At 34.5% G+C, this 20,824-nt stretch overlaps 1 protein-coding gene across 2 annotated transcripts in view; it reads right to left on the bottom strand.

The window, feature by feature from the left end:
* STX6 (syntaxin 6) overlaps positions 1–20,824 on the bottom strand; it is a 55,627-nt gene that overhangs the window by 25,027 nt on the left and 9,776 nt on the right. For both annotated transcript variants that reach the window (XM_051998835.1, XM_051998834.1), the window contains exons 2-5: positions 14,785–14,954; positions 9,286–9,380; positions 6,070–6,132; positions 62–184 (exon numbers count right to left, since the gene is read on the bottom strand). In XM_051998835.1, coding sequence (XP_051854795.1) covers positions 62–184; positions 6,070–6,132; positions 9,286–9,380; positions 14,785–14,954 — 451 coding nt within the window. The remainder of the gene's footprint in view (positions 1–61; positions 185–6,069; positions 6,133–9,285; positions 9,381–14,784; positions 14,955–20,824) is intronic.

Here is a 20,824-nt window from a genome sequence, read left to right as displayed (position 1 = left end):
GATTGTGTTATCCTTCATTCTTCCCTTGTTTAGTTAATCTGGAGGCTCTCTGGTCACCCACCTGTTGCTGGGCCTGCTGCTCCTCGATGAAGTGGGCATTAGCTCGCTGCAGTTCTCGATCCAGACGGCCATATTTATCTGCCCCAGAATTCCAACTCTGACCCCCACTTTCTCCTAGCAGCGCCTAGGCAAACAAGGTCGAGAAGAGTCAAAACTATCAAGGCTTTTGTATATTAGTATTTGATAAAGCCCAAACTCCAGTTTCTGGAAACACTGTCATAAAAACTGCTGGGAAAACTGGAAAATAGTATGTCAGAAACTCAGCACAGACCTACATCTCACACTCCATACCAAAACAAGGTCAAAATAGATGCCTAATTTGGGCATAAAAGGTGATACCATAAGCAAATTAGGAGAATAAAGAATAATTTACCTATCAGCTTTTTGGAGAAGGAAGGAATTTATAACCAAAGTACTAGAGAACAAAATGGACAACTTTGATCACATTAAATTAAAAAGATTTTGTACAAAAAACCCAACAGAAACAAGATTAAAAGGGAAGTACAAAACTAGAAAAAAAATTTTATAGCCAGTAGGGTGATAAAGATCTCATTTCTAGAATATATAAAGGACTGTGTCAAATTTATAAGAACATAAGTCATTCCCCAATTGATAAATGGTCAAAGGATAACAACAGATAATTTTCAGATGATTAAATCAAAACCATCTACACTCATGAAAAGAATGCTCTAAAAATCACTACTGATAAGAAAACTGCAAATTACAACAACTCTGAGGTACAACCACATACCTCTCAAATTGGTTAAGATGATAGGAAAAGATACTGACAACTGTTGGAGGGGATGTAGGAAAACTGGGACATTAATGCATTGTTGGTGGAGTTGTGAACTGATGCAACCATTCTGGGGAGCAATCTGGAACTATGTCCAAAAGGCTATAAAACCCTTTGACCCAGCAGTGACACAACAGGGTCTGTAATCCCAAAAAAATCATAAAGAAGGGAAACGGACTTACATGTGCCAAAAAAAATGTTTATAGCAGCTTTTTTTTGGTAGCAAAGAACTGATAGATGACCATCAATTGGGGAATGGATGAATAAATTGTGGTGTATAAAGGTAATGGATTGTGCCATGATCAACTATGAAAGACTTGGTTCTTCTCAGTGGTTGTGTTCCAAGGAAATCCCAATAAACTCTGGATAGAAAACACCATTTACATCCAGAAAGAACTAAAAGAGATTGAATGTAAATCAACACACAGTGTTAACTTTTTTTTTCTCCTCTCAGGTAGTTTTCTCCCCTTTTTCCCCCCTGATTTTTCTCTCCCAATATGATTCATAAAAATGTGTATCAAAAAAAGTTAATATACATGTGTAACTGGGGAAAAAAAAGATAAATCAAAACAGAATAAAATATTGTATGTCTTCCAAATTGTGGAAGATCCAAGTTGTACAACTCCAGAAGTCATCCTGAATGAAATACTTTCAGCTTTTGTCCCCAAGAGACCTGCTGCTAATATAAGAATGTTTTCATTTTTTAAAAAAGTATTTGTTCTACTTAGCCAAATTCTACTTCCTTTCTTTCCTCTTCTTCCCCAAACCCCTTTACAAATTAACCCTGTAGCATCATTCAAAATCAATTTCCACAATGGCCATGCTTAAAAAATATCTGTTGCATTCCGAGTCCTTCACTTCTTTATTAGGAGGAAGGCAGCCTGTTTTACCATTAGTCTTCTGAAATCTTGGTTGGTTATTCCACTAAGAGATTTGCATACCATAACTTATTCATCCATTCTCCAATTTGTGTGCACTCCCTCAGATTCCTATACTTTGCTCTATTTTATCTCCAAAAGAGATAAAAATATTTGTGTATATTCTTTGTTTTGCTTAGAGTCGGTCCTTTCCTATTCTAATTCTCTCTCCTTCCTACAAAGAGCAAGAACTTTTTCCTTTCCTATTTTGTGTGTGTATGTGTTTTCTTCCTTCTTTTGAACAGTTTAGGTGAGACTAGGTTCAAATGTCAGCTGTCACTCCCACCTTCTTGTTTGTATAGATCATTACATGTGTATCTCTAACTATATGAGATAATTTTCTCTATTCTTTTTTCCTTCTCTAGTGTATTCTTTGTTTGTTTTCCATTTATTTCTTAATATCATTAAGATATAACATAATCACTCTCAGACTTGTCTAATTCCTTCTAAGACCCCTAATGATAAGAGTTCAGAGGAGTATGTATATCATCTCCCTGTATTTGATATAAGAAGTTTATGTTAGTCCATCATTGTTCATTAGAATTTTCTTTATTAACGCTTCTATTTATTGTTATTATCTATTATTTATTAATTATCTATTGTTTAAATTTTAAAGTTTCTCTAAAGCATCGATCTTTTCATCAGGAATATTTCATTAAAGAACCTTACATTCCTGCACCACCACACTTCCCTTCCTTCTCTACAACCTTTTTAATACATATTCAGTTTTGCTATTTAAATTATTCTTGACTATAAACCCACATTCTTTGCCTTCCAGAATATTGTTCCAAGTTTGCTGTTTTATAATGGTGATTGCTAAATCATGTGTATTCTGATTCTGGCTCCTTGATTCTTGTAGATTTTTTTTTTCTTGACTGGAAGCTCTGGACTGTGCTGTGATGTTATCGGGAGTTTTCTTGGAAAAGATATCCAATGGATTCTTTACCTTCTGGTTCTAAGAGATCTGAGAAATTTTCTTTTAAGATTTCTTGAAATAAGATGACCTGGAGTTCATATTGTCTTTGTTGTTCAGTTATTGGTTCTGATTCTTCAGAACTCTGGTTGGACTTTCCTTGGCAGAGATGCTGGAGAGGTTTGCCATTTCTTTTTCCAGCTCATTTTACAGATGAACAAACAAACAGGGTTAAAAATGACTTGCCCAGGATCACACAGCTAATAAGTATCTAAGGCCAGATTTGAATTCATAAAGAAGAGTCTTCCTGCCTCCAGTATGACATGCTATTCACTGACTGAAGGAAAAGTCTGATCACTGCTCTCCTGGTCTGAGCACTGCAAGTTCTTGATCTGGATTTGTGTCTATGCAAGAGAAGGCTGCAATTAGATTTCATGCCATTAGACAGCTGGAAAACTGCTGGTTCAAAGAGGAAGAGTTATAGTCTCCCCTTTGGTCCAAGTTTCCTGCCCTGTTTATTTCTTTGCAGGCTAGGCTAGAAGCTGGAGATGAGATATTGGGTTAACTATGATGATATGTTAATTGTTATGACATGATACTACAAGGAAGCCACCACTAAAACCAAAATGGTGAGCCACCATTGCTGCTGCTGACTTCTGGATTTCCTTTCTTGGTACGCTGCCTAAAGGCTTCATACCTGGGGAAGTTACTGTTCTGAGAGGGCTGCCCCAGCCTGAGTTGGTGATAGCCTAAGTGGCAGGATGTTCTCCAGGCCATGTTTATGCCTTGACTGAAGACTGTGTGTCTTCAGACTTCCTTGTCTATCTTTCTTTGCCAACTTGAACCAGGCAAAGGATGCACTGTGACTTTTTCAAGATTTCTCCATCAGTATTCACTTAGTCTATTTTATAATCTGAAGAAGTTGTGGATGGAAGCTAACTCAGTTTCTTTCTATTAATTCTGTCCATTTCTTTCCAAACAATGGAATTTTTAAATATGAAAAGTCTGATAGGAAGAGGCTATAAGTTTATAGTTCCTTAGAACCACCACCAGCCCCAAGGAGAAGAGACAGGGATTATACAGAGAACTATTGGGCCCTTGGTGGATGGAGACCTTGTGCTTGCTGATGCCTGGGGTCTTGGGGATTCATTTTTGTTTTTTCATAATATCCTTAGGATGGGATAGTTAATAAAATTAACTCTTTAGTATGAAATTGTCAGACTCTATGAATGTGATAGTGCAGGACAAGTTTTACAAGAGAATTTAAAACAAAACAAAACAAAACAGATCCATAGTAAAGCTGGCCTGAAAGGGGTACCAAAGCCGGGGAACACTTGATTATAGACATCTAAGGTGTAAGTATTTAAAAAAAAAAGAAAAGAAAAGAAACAACCTCAGCCCTAAATTTTTCTTTCAAAGTTGACAGAAAATGAAAACCAGGAAACATAACCTACACACATCATTTTGTTTACCTTGTTTTCTAAGAAATTAAATTATTTTACCCAAATTTATTTCATTTACTAACTACATAACTATCTATCAATCAGCAATTGATTTTCTCTCCTTCTCTCCCTCACCACTATAAAAAAGCATATAATATATATTATCAGGTATTGCATTATTAGTCATATCTCAAAAAACATGGAACAACAGTTTATATTTTTAAAAATATGTAATGCTGTTCTTTTTCAATTCCCTGAAGCAAGACTGCAAAGCTACAAGCCAAGGATGGCTCAGATATGAACTAAAGAAACAACCTTGTATGATGATGAAGATTCAGATTTTTCCCTATTTCTCTAAAAGGTGACTCCTTCAAAGAATATCAAGACTTTTTTTTTTTTAATTGCTGAACTAAGGCCAATTTAGATGAAATATAATTATGAGGATATATATGTGCTTATCATCACAACTGGTTCAGGTATTGTTATTCAACTTCCTCTAAAATGAGATTGAAATGAAAAAACAAAATGAAAAAGGAACTCTAAAAATAGCCTGGTTATGGCTATTCACTAGCTCTGAGAGCTGCTCCAGGACCTAAGGGAAAAACTGGGGCAGGTCAAGGTAGAGAAGAATTATCTTGAAAAAGAGATTTTTGAAGGGGAGCTAATTGGTACAGTGCATAGAGCATCAGCCCTTTAGTCAGGAGAACCTGAGTTCAAATCTGACCTCAGACACTTAACACTTTCTAACTGTGTGACCCTGGGCAAGTCACTTAACCCCAATTGCCTCAAAAAAAATAAAAAATTTTGATAAGATGTTCTGAAAAGGTTTACTATCTCTTTTCACTACAGTATGATAGCTTTTTCAAAAAAATAAGTACAAGCTCCTAAGAATTACAGTACAAATTACTAAAAGTTATAATTTTGTAAGGACTTAATACCTAACTTATTCCATAAACTGGGCTGATGAGCCAATTTGACACAAGAAGCTGCCAGAAAAACTATTTTACTGTAAAATAATCTTGTTACAGATTAAAGAAGTCATTTAAATCAAACAATATCTTGGGAATGATATTTGTAGCTGCAGAGCCCAGGCAAAATAAAATATTACATAAAATGTTTTAAAATACCATATAATAAACAGGATAGCAATAACAGAATATAACCCTGCACAAAAAAATTAACCCAAAGTACTTCCATCACATACTGAAAGCATATAAAAAGCATTTAATATTTTTGTTGGATCTAGAAAAAGGTTCCAACTTCTATATACCAAAATACTCACTTTAACTTATGATTTTTTATTTTTATTTTTTCATCACTTTTCATTCAAGAATTTACCACCTTACTATACCAACTACAGATCTTCCATCCTACCTACTCATACCTTTTTCATTTTATTTTTCATTTCAGTCTCATTTTAGAGGAAGTTGAAAACACCTGAACCAGTTGTGAGGCGTGTATGTATGTATTACATGTTACAACAAAAATGGAGGTGTTTGTGGTTTTGTTATAAGTGTATGAGTGAAGTGAAGCAGTTCAACAAACTAACATATTGTCTGAATCTAACAGTATATGCAACCATCCATACCCTCAATTCCCCCTTCCCTCCAAAAAATCCACATATACAATTTTCCAAGGAGGATATAAGAAGTTCAAAATGCACTTTTTTTTTTAAAACAAAGATGCTTAATGTAGAAGAACATTTCATTAACAAAAATATGTCAAAATCTCACCAAAGTTTTAATAGCAAAATGTAAGGGAGAAGTTTGCTTACAAAGCTTTTGGAGAATTTTAGAAGTTATTGCACTATTAATTTACACATATGCATTTACTCTTAGAGAAGATTAAAAGCTGCATGAAGTGAGCAACATAAATAACTTTAGACGACTTACACTTCATTTACCTTGGGCTATTTTTTGATATAATATATCATCTTTTTCTTACCTGTCTATTTTTTCTTTCAGTTAATGCCTGAACTGAGGAACTTGACATTTGATCCTTCATTTCCTGTGTAATGAATAGGATACAAAAAAAGGTAGAAAAAAAATTATTAGCTTAAACTGAAAATTATGGTCTGATATTTAGGTCATTCACACACAATGTTTTTCACCAACAAAAGAAGTCTATCTTTTCAAAAACAAAAAATAATCACTATATCTAGCTTTTAATTGACTGCTTCATAAATACATTGAGAATACATTAAGTTCCCTTAAAAAGAGGGAACTTTGTTAAACTTTAAAATTCATCATATCTTGCTATCTGTAGAATTTTCATATAAAAAAATACATTCTACAACAATGTTAGGTATAGCATTTACCACTAAGAATATCCAAACCTGTGTGCTGAATTTTGAGAGCATAAGTCACCTTACTCTTTACTGTTAAATCAATTTTATGTAGTCTGAACTTATTTTATGAAGACTTACTGTCTCCCCTCTCCAGAGCAGAGTATTATATAGCATGATTTTCTAGAGCAAAATTAATGCACCATTATCTAAAACATTCAAATGTTTTCCTTTGTACATATTTGTTTCCCTTCTCATAATTCTTCAATGGCTCCCTATTTCTTTTATCTTACAGGGAAATCTCAGCTAGGAATTAAAAATCTCAATACGACACCATATCATTCCAATCTTGTTGAATGTTATTCTTTTTTATCACACAATTCAATCAAAATTAACCTTTTGGCTAGACCTTATACATAACATTTCACCTTCAGTCTACATGCTTTCATATTTTGATGATGTCTGGAATGTACTGCCTTCTTACCTTTGCCTCCAAGAGTCCCTAACATCCTTTAAAGCTTTAAAGTCTTTGTTTCATCTATATATGAGTGTTGGAATTAAAGACAATGTCACTACATATTCTAAAATCAATATACCTTTTTTGCATCTATGTAAAAAACCTCAGCTTTGATCTCCTTTTTTAATCACAGAGTTTAAAACAAACAATAAAGAAGTTGTCAATCCCAACAGAAAATGTCCCAAATACATTGATAAGTTATACCTGGGTTTACACTATGATGATATGTTAATTGTTATGACATGGTAGTACAAGGAAGCCACCACTAAAACCAAAATTTTGCATGTATTGCATCGCATAATTTGTAATATCCAATGTCATCAAGACCCTTTTTCATAATTTCAATGCAATGTATCTTGACAAAATAATTCCTGGGTTAACCCAAGGTGTTTTTGTTTGTTTGTTTGTTTTTTAGCAATAATGATAAATCTCTTTTTGAGCTAGACATGCTTTAAGTGAGATAATGTCACAGCTGGAAAGAATCTCAGAGATGATCAAGCACAGTCCCCTCTCATTAGACAGATGAGAACAATGACATTCAGAGAACTTCAATGACTTCCCCAACATCACAGCAATAGAGCAAAGCCAGGAAAGTCAGACCTAAGCTGCCTGACTCCTAATGCAGCCATCTTTCTACTACATACCATAATGCAAAATCTAAACATCTAAACTAATTCCATCAATTTTCTAAATGGGGAAACAAACACAGAGGCAAAGGAGTTGCCTAAAATCACATGGATTCTAATTACAGGGAGAATTAGGACTTTTGTCTCCAAAATGGCTGCTCTATACCCTGCCGCCTTCACATGAATGAAATCCACAAATCTAAATTGGACAAATGCCTCAAAAGTGTTAGTGATTCTTCCACTATAAAAATACAATTTAGTGTTAGAATTGACATATGAAATTTAAATCTCAGTTCACACAAGGATATTAATATTTTGAAATTCTGATTTAAATAAAAAGGCATTTTTTTTCTTTGAAATAATGTGAAGATAAAGTTTTTCCTAATGATAAACAAAGAAGCCAGAAAATGAATACTCAATTCTATTTCTAATCATGAAAGCAAAGGGCTCTTAGACAATGAATTTTGCCCATAAATTCTGACTTTTCTTTTCAATTACCACATAGAATACTTAAAAATAGCTTTATGCAACCATTGGTTTTCCCAGCTATGTATAACAAAAATGGAGATTATCTGCTTTATGATGGATTATTTTGATTACTGAAAAACATTTAATAAATTGATAGAATTTTAGAATTGAAAAGAATCTTTAACCTTCACATGTCCTTCCCCCCATTTTACAAATGAAGAAACCTGCGCTCCAAGGAGTGATTTACCTTGCCTGAAGTCACTCTGTAACACAACAGGGACTAGATGCCTCTTAGTCCAGTCTTCTTTCTATGTATACTACATTCGAAAAAGAATTTTACTCATTTCATTTCAGGAATGCAGAGCCAATCTATTATAAAGCCAATTATAACGGTATCTGAACATTTAAAATTTTAGCAATAATCATCACTATAAGTACACAGTAAAAGGAGATCATATTCACCATTTAAATTGTGTGGCTCTGATAATCCTTAACACTGAAAATGTCAACTGTCAACTCTTTGCCCAAAATGACTATGTCACATTCAGAAGTCCTGAAATAATCCTAAATTATTTTCAAGGGAAAACTTTCTAAAACATACTTAGTCACAGTTTTTCCCCTAACAAATTGAGTATTCCCCAATAAACTAATATACTTAACCATATAGTTTTACTCAACTACGAAAGTATATGGCTAAATAACCACTAGACCATTTAAAAATATCACTTGCTATTGGGTCCTTCAGTATTGGGAATTACCCAATTCATACTAAGTATGAACTAAACAGTTTGATTAATTCATTGTTTTCCTCTACTGCTCTAAAATAATTGTTTCCTAAATGTCACTAATAAGGATTTCCAAAGTAATTTAGCTAGAGGAAAAAGCTGCCAATAGCAGTCATCAACAATACTAATGTGATTTTTCACTCAATGCAGAATACAACTGTGGTTTCCACAATCCACATTTCCATTGTTCTGGACACAAACAAGAAAAATAAATACTCTAACTCCTTTAAAGGAAATTTTCCATATCTAGCAAATAGATCATTACCTAGAGTCTTTTCTCTGGTCCAGGAAATAAATCTGATTTCACTAAAAACAGATGCCTTTTGTCAAAGAAACATATTAAGAAGATTGGCATTTGTTAGTAATCTGGTTCAAAAAGAAAAGTGATTTCAGATCTAGAACTATTAACTTTTGTCTAAGAGGAAGGTATTCAAGATATTACCTGCTCCCAACACAAAAGAACAAGATCATGTTCCTTACCCTGACAACTTGTCGTGTGCTTGTAATGAAGGCTTTTCTTACACCCAGTTCAGTTGCATCGAGGTTGAATTTTCGAGGATTTGCTTCAACTATGCGTAGGTCAGCAGTCAAGATAAAAATAACTTCATTGTCATCAAAACTCCACAAAACTAAATATCTTAATTCTCCCCTCCTTTTTCCCCCCTTAATAGTATTTTATTTTTCAATCACACATAAAGATAATTTTCAACATTTTTATAAGATTTTGAATTCCAAAATTTTCTCCCTTCTTTCTCTCCTCCCTCAAGAGAGCAAGCAATGTGATATAGGTTGTACATATATAATCATTTTGAATATGTTTCTATATTACTGATGCTGTGAAAGAAAAATCTGAATAAAATGGGAAAACCATAAGGAAAAAAAAAAGTGAAAATAGTATGCTTCAATCTGTATTCAGTCTCTATAGCTTCTTCTCTGGATGTGGATAACATTTTCCAAGTCTTTTGAAATTCTTTTCATAATATCTTATTTCTTAATGTAAGTAATGTCTCATATGAATAGTAATATAAATTCAGTGGAATTAAATTTGAATTTTTAAAAATATAATCAATCCATGCCAAAGATTTTCAAACTTTTCATAGCCACAATTTAATTTTCATAAGCCACAAATCAAGAATTCCTAAAATCCCTTAAAAAGAGGCTAAGGGGATAGCTTATAAAAGCTAACTTTGTGACTAAATGGCAAAGTGATGGTACAGATTTTGGCTAAAAGTAGTCCCCAAGATCGGTCTCTGATCTGATTAATCTAGAATGTCAAAAAATTCTGAGGAATATGTATGAAATGTTACAGATTGAAGAGCAGAAGCAAAGAAACAACACATATTGTCCACAACGATATAAAATCAGTAATGCGAGTCAACAAAATTATAGTTAAACAAAAAATGTTAATATTTGCACAATGTCAAAATTAAAGGACTCATTCTTTCCACAAAATAAACAATTTTTAAAACCAACTTAGCAGGACTGTATGTTGTAGGAACATATTTTCTGGGAAGTATTTGTTGAGTCAAACTTTAAAAATGAAAAATATAGCCTCATACCAGTAACAACATTATCAAAATGACACCATGGCATCTTTTAACATTATGTAATTTGACTGAATACCTGTCTGTTATATTAAGTATGTAAGATAATATGTAAGTGGTTTTTATAATTTTTTTCTTCAAATATTTATCCTTTTAACCTTCTCCTTTATTTTCTGCTACTAAACCTAGTTTTCACCTTCATCTAGACGTTCAGGACTAATGGATTCCTCCTATTCTTCAACTTGGCATTGTTTTAGATTGCACTGCTTAACTGGCTCCTCTAAGTAGCCATTAAAAGCAATGCTCTCACTAGCATCCTACTATCCCATTGCCCTTTGAATTTTTATTTTCACTCATCTTATCAACAGCAACTTCATCATCTAGTCTCTCTGCTAAACTTTGCTAGAAAAAGTGTGGCACAATCAGAATCAACTATGTTCTCTCAGATTAGCTAACATGATAGGAAAAAATGATGATGAATCTTGGAGGGGATGTGGAGGGAAAACTGGGTCAATACATTATTAGTGGAGTTGCAAACTGATCCAACCATTCTGGAGACCAATCTGGAACTATGCTCAAAGGGCTATCAAACTATGCATAACTTTTGATCCAACAATATTACTACTGAGCTTATATCCCAAAGAGATCTTAAAGAAAGGAAAGGGACCTGTATATGCAAAAATGTTTGTGGCAACCCTTTTTGTAGTGGCTAGAAACTGGAAAGTGAGTGGATGTCCATCAATTGAAGAATGGTTGGGTAAATTGCATATGAATGTTATGGAATATTATTGATCTGTAAGAAATGACCAGCAGGATGTTTTCAGAGAGGCTTGGAGAGACTTAAGATGAACTGACGCTGACTGAAATGAGCAGAATCAGGAGATCACTGTACAAGACAAGATTACATGATGATCAATTCTGATGGCTGTGGTTCTCTTCAACAGTGAGATGATTCAAGTCAGTTCCAATGGATTTGTGGTGAAGAGAGTCATCTGCATCCAGAGAGAGGACTGTGGGACTAAGTGTGGATCACAACAGAGCATTTTCACTTTGTTGTTTGTTTACATTTTGTTTTCTTTCTCACTTTTTTTCCTTTCTCATTTGGAGGGACTGGGGGTAAGGGAGAGAGGAAAAAAAATTTTGCAACACGAGATTTTGCAGGAGTGAATAGTTGAAAACTATCTATGCATGTGTTTTGAAAATAAAATGCTTTATTTAAAAAATTAAGGAAAAAAAAAAGAAAAAAACCAACTGTGTTAAATGACTTCCATAATAGTAACTGGGTTCACAAAGCTAAACCAAATTTTCTCATTGTCACTTTCCTTACCTATAAAATAGGGCTAATGTTTGTATTACTCTCCATCACAAAACTACAAGGAAAAGTTATCTAGTTGTAGACGCTTTTTAATAAGTATCATGACTGCTTAGCAACTGTTTTATTGAACCCTCTTGCTTACTCCTAACAATAGTTCAAAATCTTTTCTATATTCAAGCCCCCAATCTTACTCCTATTACCCTTTCATTTTAAAAAATAAGCCAAATTTTAGTAACTTTTAGCAAATGATATTGCCTTATCATTTGCTGAGATTAAATCCATCTTAAAGCAGGCATCCTCAATTTCTCTCTTTTCTACCCTGAAAACATATCAAATGTAATTTGTATCTCATATTTTTATTTTACTACCTCCTCTTAACTTCTCTCAAGATTACAAATATATTGAGGAAGGGGGACAGAATAAGAAGAAACCTAACCTATTACCCATTTTTACTAATTCCTTTCTTTGACCATTAATTTCATAAATAGTTCCTACTTTTACAATTCTGTGTTCTACTGAAATTTGCTCTTTAAAAGATCGCCAATGATTTCTTAATCCCCAAATTTAGTTACCCTTTCTAGGTCCTTTATAAGGATGAGTCAATACACATTTATTTTGTTGTGGTTATTCAGACATGTACTACTCTGTGACCCCACGCACCACAGGCCTCCAAGCTCTTCTCTACTTCACTATCTCTAGAAATGTATCCAAGCTCATGTTTGTTGTTTCCTTGATACTATGTATCCCTCTCATTTTCTGCTATCCTCTTTTCCTTTTGCTGTCAATCTTTCCCAACATCAGAGTCTTTATCCACTGGAAAAGTCCTATCTTCTCATTAATTGACCAAAATATTTAAGCTTCAGCTTAATTTCTGACCAAGGATTCTCAAAAGCCTTCTCCAGCACCACAATTTGAAAACTGATTCTGTAGCACTTAATTTATCTTATAGTCTAATTTTCAATGACATAGATTGCTACTAGAAAAATCATAGCTTTGACTATGTGGACTTTTTTTTTTTAATAAAGCTTTTTATTTTCAAAACACATGCATAGATCTAGATAGTCTTCAACATTCACTCTTACAAAACTGTGTTCCAAATTTCTCTCTCTCCCTTCTTTCCTCTCCTTCCCCCTTCTCAAGCAATCCAATGTATGTTAAACATGTAATAATTCTATACATATTTCCACAATTCTCATGCTGCACAAGAAAAATCAGAACAAAAAAGGAAAAAAAATGAGAAAAAACCAAAGCATACATACGACATGCATACAACAAAAATAGTGAAAATACTATGTTTGTGGCCCACACTCGGTTCCCTCAGTCCTCTCTCTGGATGCAGATGGCTTTCTTTATCACAAGACCATTGGAACTGGCCTGAATCACCCTACTCTTGAAAAGAGCCATGTCCATCTGAATTGATCATTGTATAAATCTTGTTACCCTATACAATGATCTCTTGTATAATCTTCTTGTTGCCATGTACAATGATCTCTTGGTTCTGCTCACTTCACTTAGCATCAGTTCATGTTAAGTCTCTTCAGATTTTCCTGACATCATCCTGCTGATAGTGTCTTATAGAACAGTAATACTTATATGGACTTTTCTTGGCAAGACAAGGACTCTGCTGTTGAAATTTGCTATAGTTTTCTTTCCAAGGAGCATCTTTTAAATTTCATGACGTCACTTATCACCTCTAATGATCTTTGAGCCCAAGATTATAAAATCTGACACTGCTTCCATTTCTTCCTCTTCTATTTGCCAGGAAGTGGCAAACATTTAGCAAATGTTTGCCAAGATGTTAAATTTTTTGGATGTTAAGCTTCAATCCAGCTTTTACACTCTCCTCTTTCACCCTTAGCAAAAGGCTTCTTAATTCTTCTTCACTTTCTTTCATCAAAGTGGTATTCTCTGCAAATTTAAGATTGTTGATATTTCTCCCAGCAACATTTAATGAACTGTTTATTATGGAACAACCCTTGTACGAAGAACTGAATTCACAAAAAATGGCAAAAACTTATCTCCTGCCCTCAAGGAGCCCATGTTCAAATGCGCAAGAGATTACATGCACAACTATGTCCATACAGAAATACAAATACAATGTAAATAGGAAGTAGTCTCAAAGGAAAGGCCCTAGTACAGAAAGACACAACAGTCAGATAGGTGTATTTGAAAAAGTCTTAAAGGATGCCTAGAAAACAAGGAGGAAAAGCGTTCCAGGCAGAAAAAGGAAAATTATGAAAAATTATGAAAATATAGAGTCCAGAGATTGGAATACTATGCTTGAGGCCAGTGTTACTGAGTGGGAGAGGTAGAGATCATTAACCATAAGTGGTTAATGGCCAAACCAACCCTTGAAGCTTTGTATTGTTCATGTGCCTTCCCTCTCCTATAGGTCATCACTCACCAAATCCTGCCAGTTTTATCCATGCGAAAGTCTCTTGAATCTGTCCCAAATAGCAATACCTTAATTCATAACCTAGTTTTTGCCATCTTTACATCTTATCTACACTATTCTGATAACCTAAATGTCTTTTCATCTAAAGTTATTCCAGTTTCCAATAAAGAGGCAGATGTTCCTAAAGGACAATTCTGTTCATACCAGTCTCTGGGTCAAAAACCTACAAAGCTTAATGTGTTAGGACTGCCACTGACATTACTATTATAGCAGATGAATGGGGAATATTTATTATGAAAAACATTTTTGTTAAGTGCATAAGATTTAAAATGAACACCATCTTTTTTTTTTAAACACTGTATTGACAAACCATATGCTACATAATTTTAAAAAATAACATGTATTAGTAGTCACAAAGTAACATGAGATTTCTTTCCCTACTGGATTTTTTTTTCATAGTAATAGATGGAAAATGAAGAGGAAAGTAGAAAAAAAAATGAAAAAATCTTTTTGAATTGTTCAATTATGAGAAGAATACTTCATTTATAATTAATGAATGTGATTATTGCTAATTACTTAGCTCACCATTTTGGATTGTACCATGCCAAAAAAAAAAAAACAGTAAATCATGGGACATGGAAGGAAATTTAATTATATAATTAAGAAAATGATTAGAGAAAGATTTCTGTATTAGTAAACCACTGGTAAAAAATATTAAAGGATATTAATAGTTTCATCCAGATCTTCTAGGTCCCATTCTATGCTTCGCAAGTTGTTCCTGAGCTCATTGGTAGTCCAATCAACTTCTTCTCTTGTTGCTACAGAAGGATCCTGAAGGAGTTCTGTCCATCTCTGGAATAACCCTTGAGCAGTATTGACTGCTTTCTGTACCTCCCTACAAAAAAAAAAAAAAGAAAGAAGATGAAAGAATGAAATAAACAATACAACTATGAAAAAAAAAGATTATTCTTTTTCTAATAAAACACAAGATAGAAATTTTAAATATTCAACTTCAGCAAATTTTACACCCCAAAACATTTTTAAGGTCCCACAGAAAAGAATTCTCATTGACTGATATTAAATTTGATCCCTTTGTGCTTTAAAAAAAAAAATTCTCATATGTAAATTGTCATTGTTTTTTTTTTTAATTTTTATTTAATAATTACTTTATATTGACACTCGTTTCTGTTCCAATTTTTTTTTTCCCTCCTTCCCTCCACCCCCTCCCCTAGATGGCAAGCAGTCCTTTATATGTTGGATATGTTGCAGTATATCCTAGATACAATATATGTTTGCAGAACCGAACAGTTCTCTTGTTGCATAGGGAGAATTGGATTCAGAAGGTATAAATAACCCGGGAAGAAAAACAAAAATGCAGATAGTTCACATTCGTTTCCCAGTGTTCTTTCTTTGGGTGTAGCTGCTTTTGCCCGTCATTTATCAATTGAAACTCAGATCTCTTTGTCAAAGAAATCCCCTTCCATCAAAATATGTCCTCATACAATATCGTTGTCGAAGTGTATAATGATCTCCTGGTTCTGCTCATTTCACTTAGCATCAGTTCATGTAAGTCTCGCCAGTCCTCTCTGTATTCATCCTGCTGGTCATTTCTTACAGAACAATAATATTCCATAACATTCATATACCATAATTTACCCAGCCATTCTCCAATTGATGGGCATCCATTCATTTTCCAGTTTCTAGCCACTACAAACAGGGCTGCTACAAACATTTTGGCACATACAGGTCCCTTTCCCTTCTTTAGTATTTCTTTGGGATATAAGCCCAATAGAAACACTGCTGGATCAAAGGGTATGCAGTAAATTGTCATTGTTAAATTGAAGGTGCTAACTGTATCAAGCCCTGAATGCTACATATTTCATTAAATAAGATCCACAATCATACAAAGAAATCATCCTAACATTTCAATTTAACTCAAAAAGAATTTATTAAGAATCTTTTATGTGTCAAGCACCATGCCAGGTACTGGTAATACAAAAGCAGATAAAATAGCTCTACCCTTATGTAACTTATATTGTATTGGAAGAAAACGACATATACCCCCCCCCCCAAAAAAAAATTAAATACAGTCAGCTTAGTGGACCAGATTTGAGTTCTTATACACTTATGTAACTATGTGATTAGGCAAGTTACTTAACCTCTCAGCCTCAGGTTCTTCTTCTGTAAAATGGGAATAATAAAAACATATGGGGACAGTAATAGATCTTAGTGAAGCATTTTACAACTCTTAATGAGCAATAGAAACACTAGTTGCTATTGTTATTCTAGAGGGGAAGATACTTGTAATTGTTTAAACTGTTAGCTTCCTGGAGATGACCTCAGGCTGGGCTTTGTAAAAAAGCCAATGATTAAGTGAAATGAATGTAAAGGAGAGTATATCCCAAGAATGGAAGGATGTCTATGCAAAAATATGCATAGTGTTACTGAGTGGTAGAGCATGCCATAAGTGGTTAATGGCCAAATCAACCCTTGAAACTTTGGTATTGTTCATGTGCCTTCCCTCTCCTCTAGGTCATCACTCACCAAATCCTGCCAGTTTTATCCATGCGAAAGTCTCTTGAATCTGTCCCAAATAGCAATACCTTAATTCATAACCTAGTTTTTGCCTAGTTTGAAGAAGAATTAAGAAGCCTTTTGCTAAGGGTGAAAGAGGAGAGTGTAAAAGCTGGATGGAAGCTTAACATCCAAAAAATTAACATCTTGGCAAACATTTGCTAAATGTTTCCCACTTCCTGGCAAATAGAAGAGGAAGAAATGGAAGCAGTGTCAGATTTTACCCAAAAGGAATTCCCGATGGGAGAAGGCCATAGATCATCCAGAAGTAATATTTCAGTTTAAGAGATATTCCAAAGCTGCAGGTATTGAGGATGGTTTCAAATTGAGAAAACTGCAAAACATGGGTTTGGAAGCCTCGAAATCAGGAAGAGGTCAAGAGGGATATAAGGAAAAGTCTGATTTAGTCCTCTTGAAGTGAAACTTGTAGAAGATTAAGTATTTTGAGAGTAAAAGATGGAAAGGGAGTGAATTCAAGGTATGGGGACAGCTAATATAAAGCATAGGAATGGGAACACAGAGCACCATTGAATCAGTGCTTCTGAATTATGGTACTGGAGAAGACTTGACAGAGTTCCTCCAACAAGGATATCCAATTAATTTAATAATTAAATTAATTCAACTACTTATTGAGGGGACAAATTACTGAAGCTGAAGTCACAAAATGAGAAGACAGAACTCACTGGAAAAGATTGAATGTGAAAGGAGAAGGGGATAATAGCTTTCTTTTCCTTTCCCTCTTTCCTATGCTATCTGGAAAGCCTCATGAAATAGTCATTTTGCTTTTTTGCTTTTCTTTTTCTTCCTTCCTTCTTCTTCTTTTTTTTTTTTTTTTTGGCCTCTGGTACAATATTGTGAACTTCTATCTATAGTTCTTCAGGCATTTTTTTCTACCGAATCTAATTCTTTAAATCTTTTCATCATTTCCTATTCATAAGGAATATTATCCAGGTCACATATATATAGTTTAGTTCATCATTTCATTGAGTTATATAAGTCTCTCCATCACAATAAGACAGTAATCCAGGAGGGTAAAGGACCTTAGTGACTAGTCCAAATCTGTCATTTGCTAAATGAAGAAACTGAGATCCAGAGTGTTAAATTTGGCTGTTTGACAATCCTAAAGTTACAGAGGTAGTAAGTAGCAGAACTGAAATCTGAAGTCATAATTCTTCCAATTACACAACTGTTTATTTGCAGTATAAAGATAAAAAGATCTAGGAATCATTTCTACAAAGGGGATAAAGCCATGAGAGTCAAGGAGATCACTAGAAAAGAAAAAAAAAGATAAATAGGAAAAACAAACAAACAAACAAATAACTCCTCCCAGCTGCCAGAAGACAAAATTAATTAAATGTAGAATTGACAGAGAATAGGTTTGCACTGAAATAACAGGTAAGACTCAGTGAGAGGTTTTTTTAAAATTATAACTTTTTATTTACAAGATATATGCATAGGTAATTTTTCAGGATTGACCCTTATAAAACCTTCTGTTCCAACTTTTCCCCTCCTTTCCCCCATCCCTAGATGGCAAGTAGACCCATACATATTAAATATGTTAAAGTACATGTTAAATACAACATATCCATACAGTTATTTTGCTGCACAAGAAGATTGGACTTTGAAATAAGGTAAAATTAACCTGAGAAGGAAATCAAAAATGCAAGCAGACAAAAATGGAGAATGGAAATGCTATGTAATGGCTCACACTTGCTTCCCAGAGTTCTTTCACTGGGTGTAGCTGGTTCTCTTCATTATTGAACAAATGGAACTGATTTGGTTCATCTCATTGTTGAAGAGAGCCACGTTCATCTGAATTGATCATCATATAGTACTGTTGTTGAAGTGTATAATTTCCTGGTTCTGCTCATTTCACTCAGCTTCAGTTCATGTAAGTCTCTCTAAGCCCCTCTGTATTCACCCGGCTGGTCATTTCTTACAGAATAATAATATTCCATAACATTCATATACCACAATTTACCCAACCATTCTCCAGTTGATGGGCTTCCATTCAATTTCCAGTTTCTAGCCATTACAAAGAGGGCTGCCACAAACATTTTTGCACATATGGGCCCCTTTCCCTTCTTTTATATGTCTTTGGGATATAAGTCCAATTACTATTGGATACTGCTGGATCAAAGGCTATGTACAGTTTGATAATTTTTTGAGCACAGTTCCAAATTGCTCTCCAGAACTGGCTGGATGTATTCACAATTCCACCAATGATGTATCAGTGTCCCAATTTTCCCACATCCCCTCCAACATTCAGCATTATCTTTTCCTAGTCAATCTGAGAGCTGTGTAGTAGTATCTCAGAATTGTCTTACTTTGCATTTCTCTGATTAATAATGACTTGGAGCATCTTTTCATATGGCTAGAAATAGTTTCAATTTCTTCATCTGAAAATTGTTCATATCTTTTGACCACTTATCAATTGGAGAATGGCTTGGTTTGTAATAAATTAGAGTCAATTCTCTCTATATTTTGGAAATGAGGTCTTTATCTCACTGAGAGATTTTAAAGCTAAGAAATCAAGCAACAGATTTATAAAGACTAGATCAAAGGGAGAAATTTCTTCTTCCTTCTTTTCCTCTTAAAAAGTACAGTAAAGGGAAAAGAAGATCTTTCTTCATCCCTTCACCATCAGACATATCATCTTGCCACAGAAGCACATGTGGAACTATGTGTTGAGTTTGGTATACTGTGGAACTATGGAATTGAGTTGATTATGAAAGAACTGTCATCATATTTGTAGTATCACTTTTCATGGCAGCAAAAATCTAGATACAAAATAAAGACAAGTTGAGGTACATTCAATTTTTTTTATGTCCAAGAGTCAACTGATAATGGACTAGAATTCAGGAAAGAGATTAAGACTTACTATAGAAATCTGAAAGTCACATCCATAAAGATAGTAATTAAGCCCAAGAAATCGAATGTGATCACCTAGTAAAAGAGTGTGAAGAGAAAAAGGTGATCCAACACAGAACCTTGAGGTACTTACAGCATGGAGATGTGTGATATTGATAGGGAGGCTTGGGAGTGAATACCTGGTTATAGGAAAACCAAGACTAGGTGTCACCAAAGCTCAAAGAAAAGAGTATTGAGGAAGGCCGGACTGCCATCAAGGTCAAATACTGTAGGAGGGCAACAAGCATTCATTATGGGCTTACTATGTGCCAGGCACTGTGCTATACAGTACAGTAGTAGAACTGATATTCCTGTAGATAAGAATGAGGAGAACTGAGAAAAGGCAAGTGATCTGGCAATTAAGAAACTATTGGCAACTTTAGAAAGAGTAGTTTCAGCTGGTTGTAAGTCAGAAATTGAAATCTAATGGTCATTTCTCAGTTCTCATCCAGGTTACCCACTAACCATGAGCGTCCCTCAAGACTCTGTGCAAAATTCTCTTTTCCTACATACAATTCCACTTCATGGTCTAATCAGCTTCCATAGTCATTATCTTTATGCAATGTTCAGTTATATTTGTCTAGTCCTGACCTCCAGTACCACATCTTTTGCTGCCAAGTGGACATTTTGAACTGGATGTCATACATATGTTAAACTCAACATGTCCAAAACTGAACTCATTATCTTTCTCCCCAAATTCTCCTCTGCTCATTTCACTATTTATTGCTATAGAGGACAGCATCATTCTCTCCCAGTCATGCAGGCTCAAAACCTAGTTCTCAACTCCTCATTCTCTCATCTGCCCTCCCATACTCTAGCTGTTGCCCAGTCTTGTCACTTCCACATTCATGATAATTTCTCATATATGCCCCCTTTTATCCGAGATTGCCTTCACCCTGGTGCAGGCAATTGCATCACTTCACAATTGGAAGGCAATAAGCCTTCTTCTTGGTCTAAATCTCCCTCCACTCAAGTTCATCCCTGACTCAACTATTAAATGGACCTAAGTTTGACTGTCATCTTCCCACATTTTAGTCATTCCCAACCAAAATACCATTTCTAGGTTTTCAATACTCCCCTTCTCATACTCTATTGCCCAACCAAACCAATATTCTTGCCATTCAACATTCTACTTCTCTTCTCCTTGACTTTGTACAGGACAACCCCCATGCCTAGAATGAGAATTTCTCATTCAAAGGTAAGTTTAAGTGTCACCTTTTACATGGGGCTTTTCCCAAGTTCCCCAACTGCTATAGTATCTGGGCCACATGGCTGGTTGGT

This window comes from Antechinus flavipes, chromosome 4 (genome assembly GCF_016432865.1).
Source record: "Antechinus flavipes isolate AdamAnt ecotype Samford, QLD, Australia chromosome 4, AdamAnt_v2, whole genome shotgun sequence".
Lineage (NCBI taxonomy): Eukaryota > Metazoa > Chordata > Mammalia > Dasyuromorphia > Dasyuridae > Antechinus > Antechinus flavipes.
The sequence above is the reverse complement of the archived record's forward strand: the minus strand, read 5'-3'. Positions and strand labels throughout refer to the sequence as shown.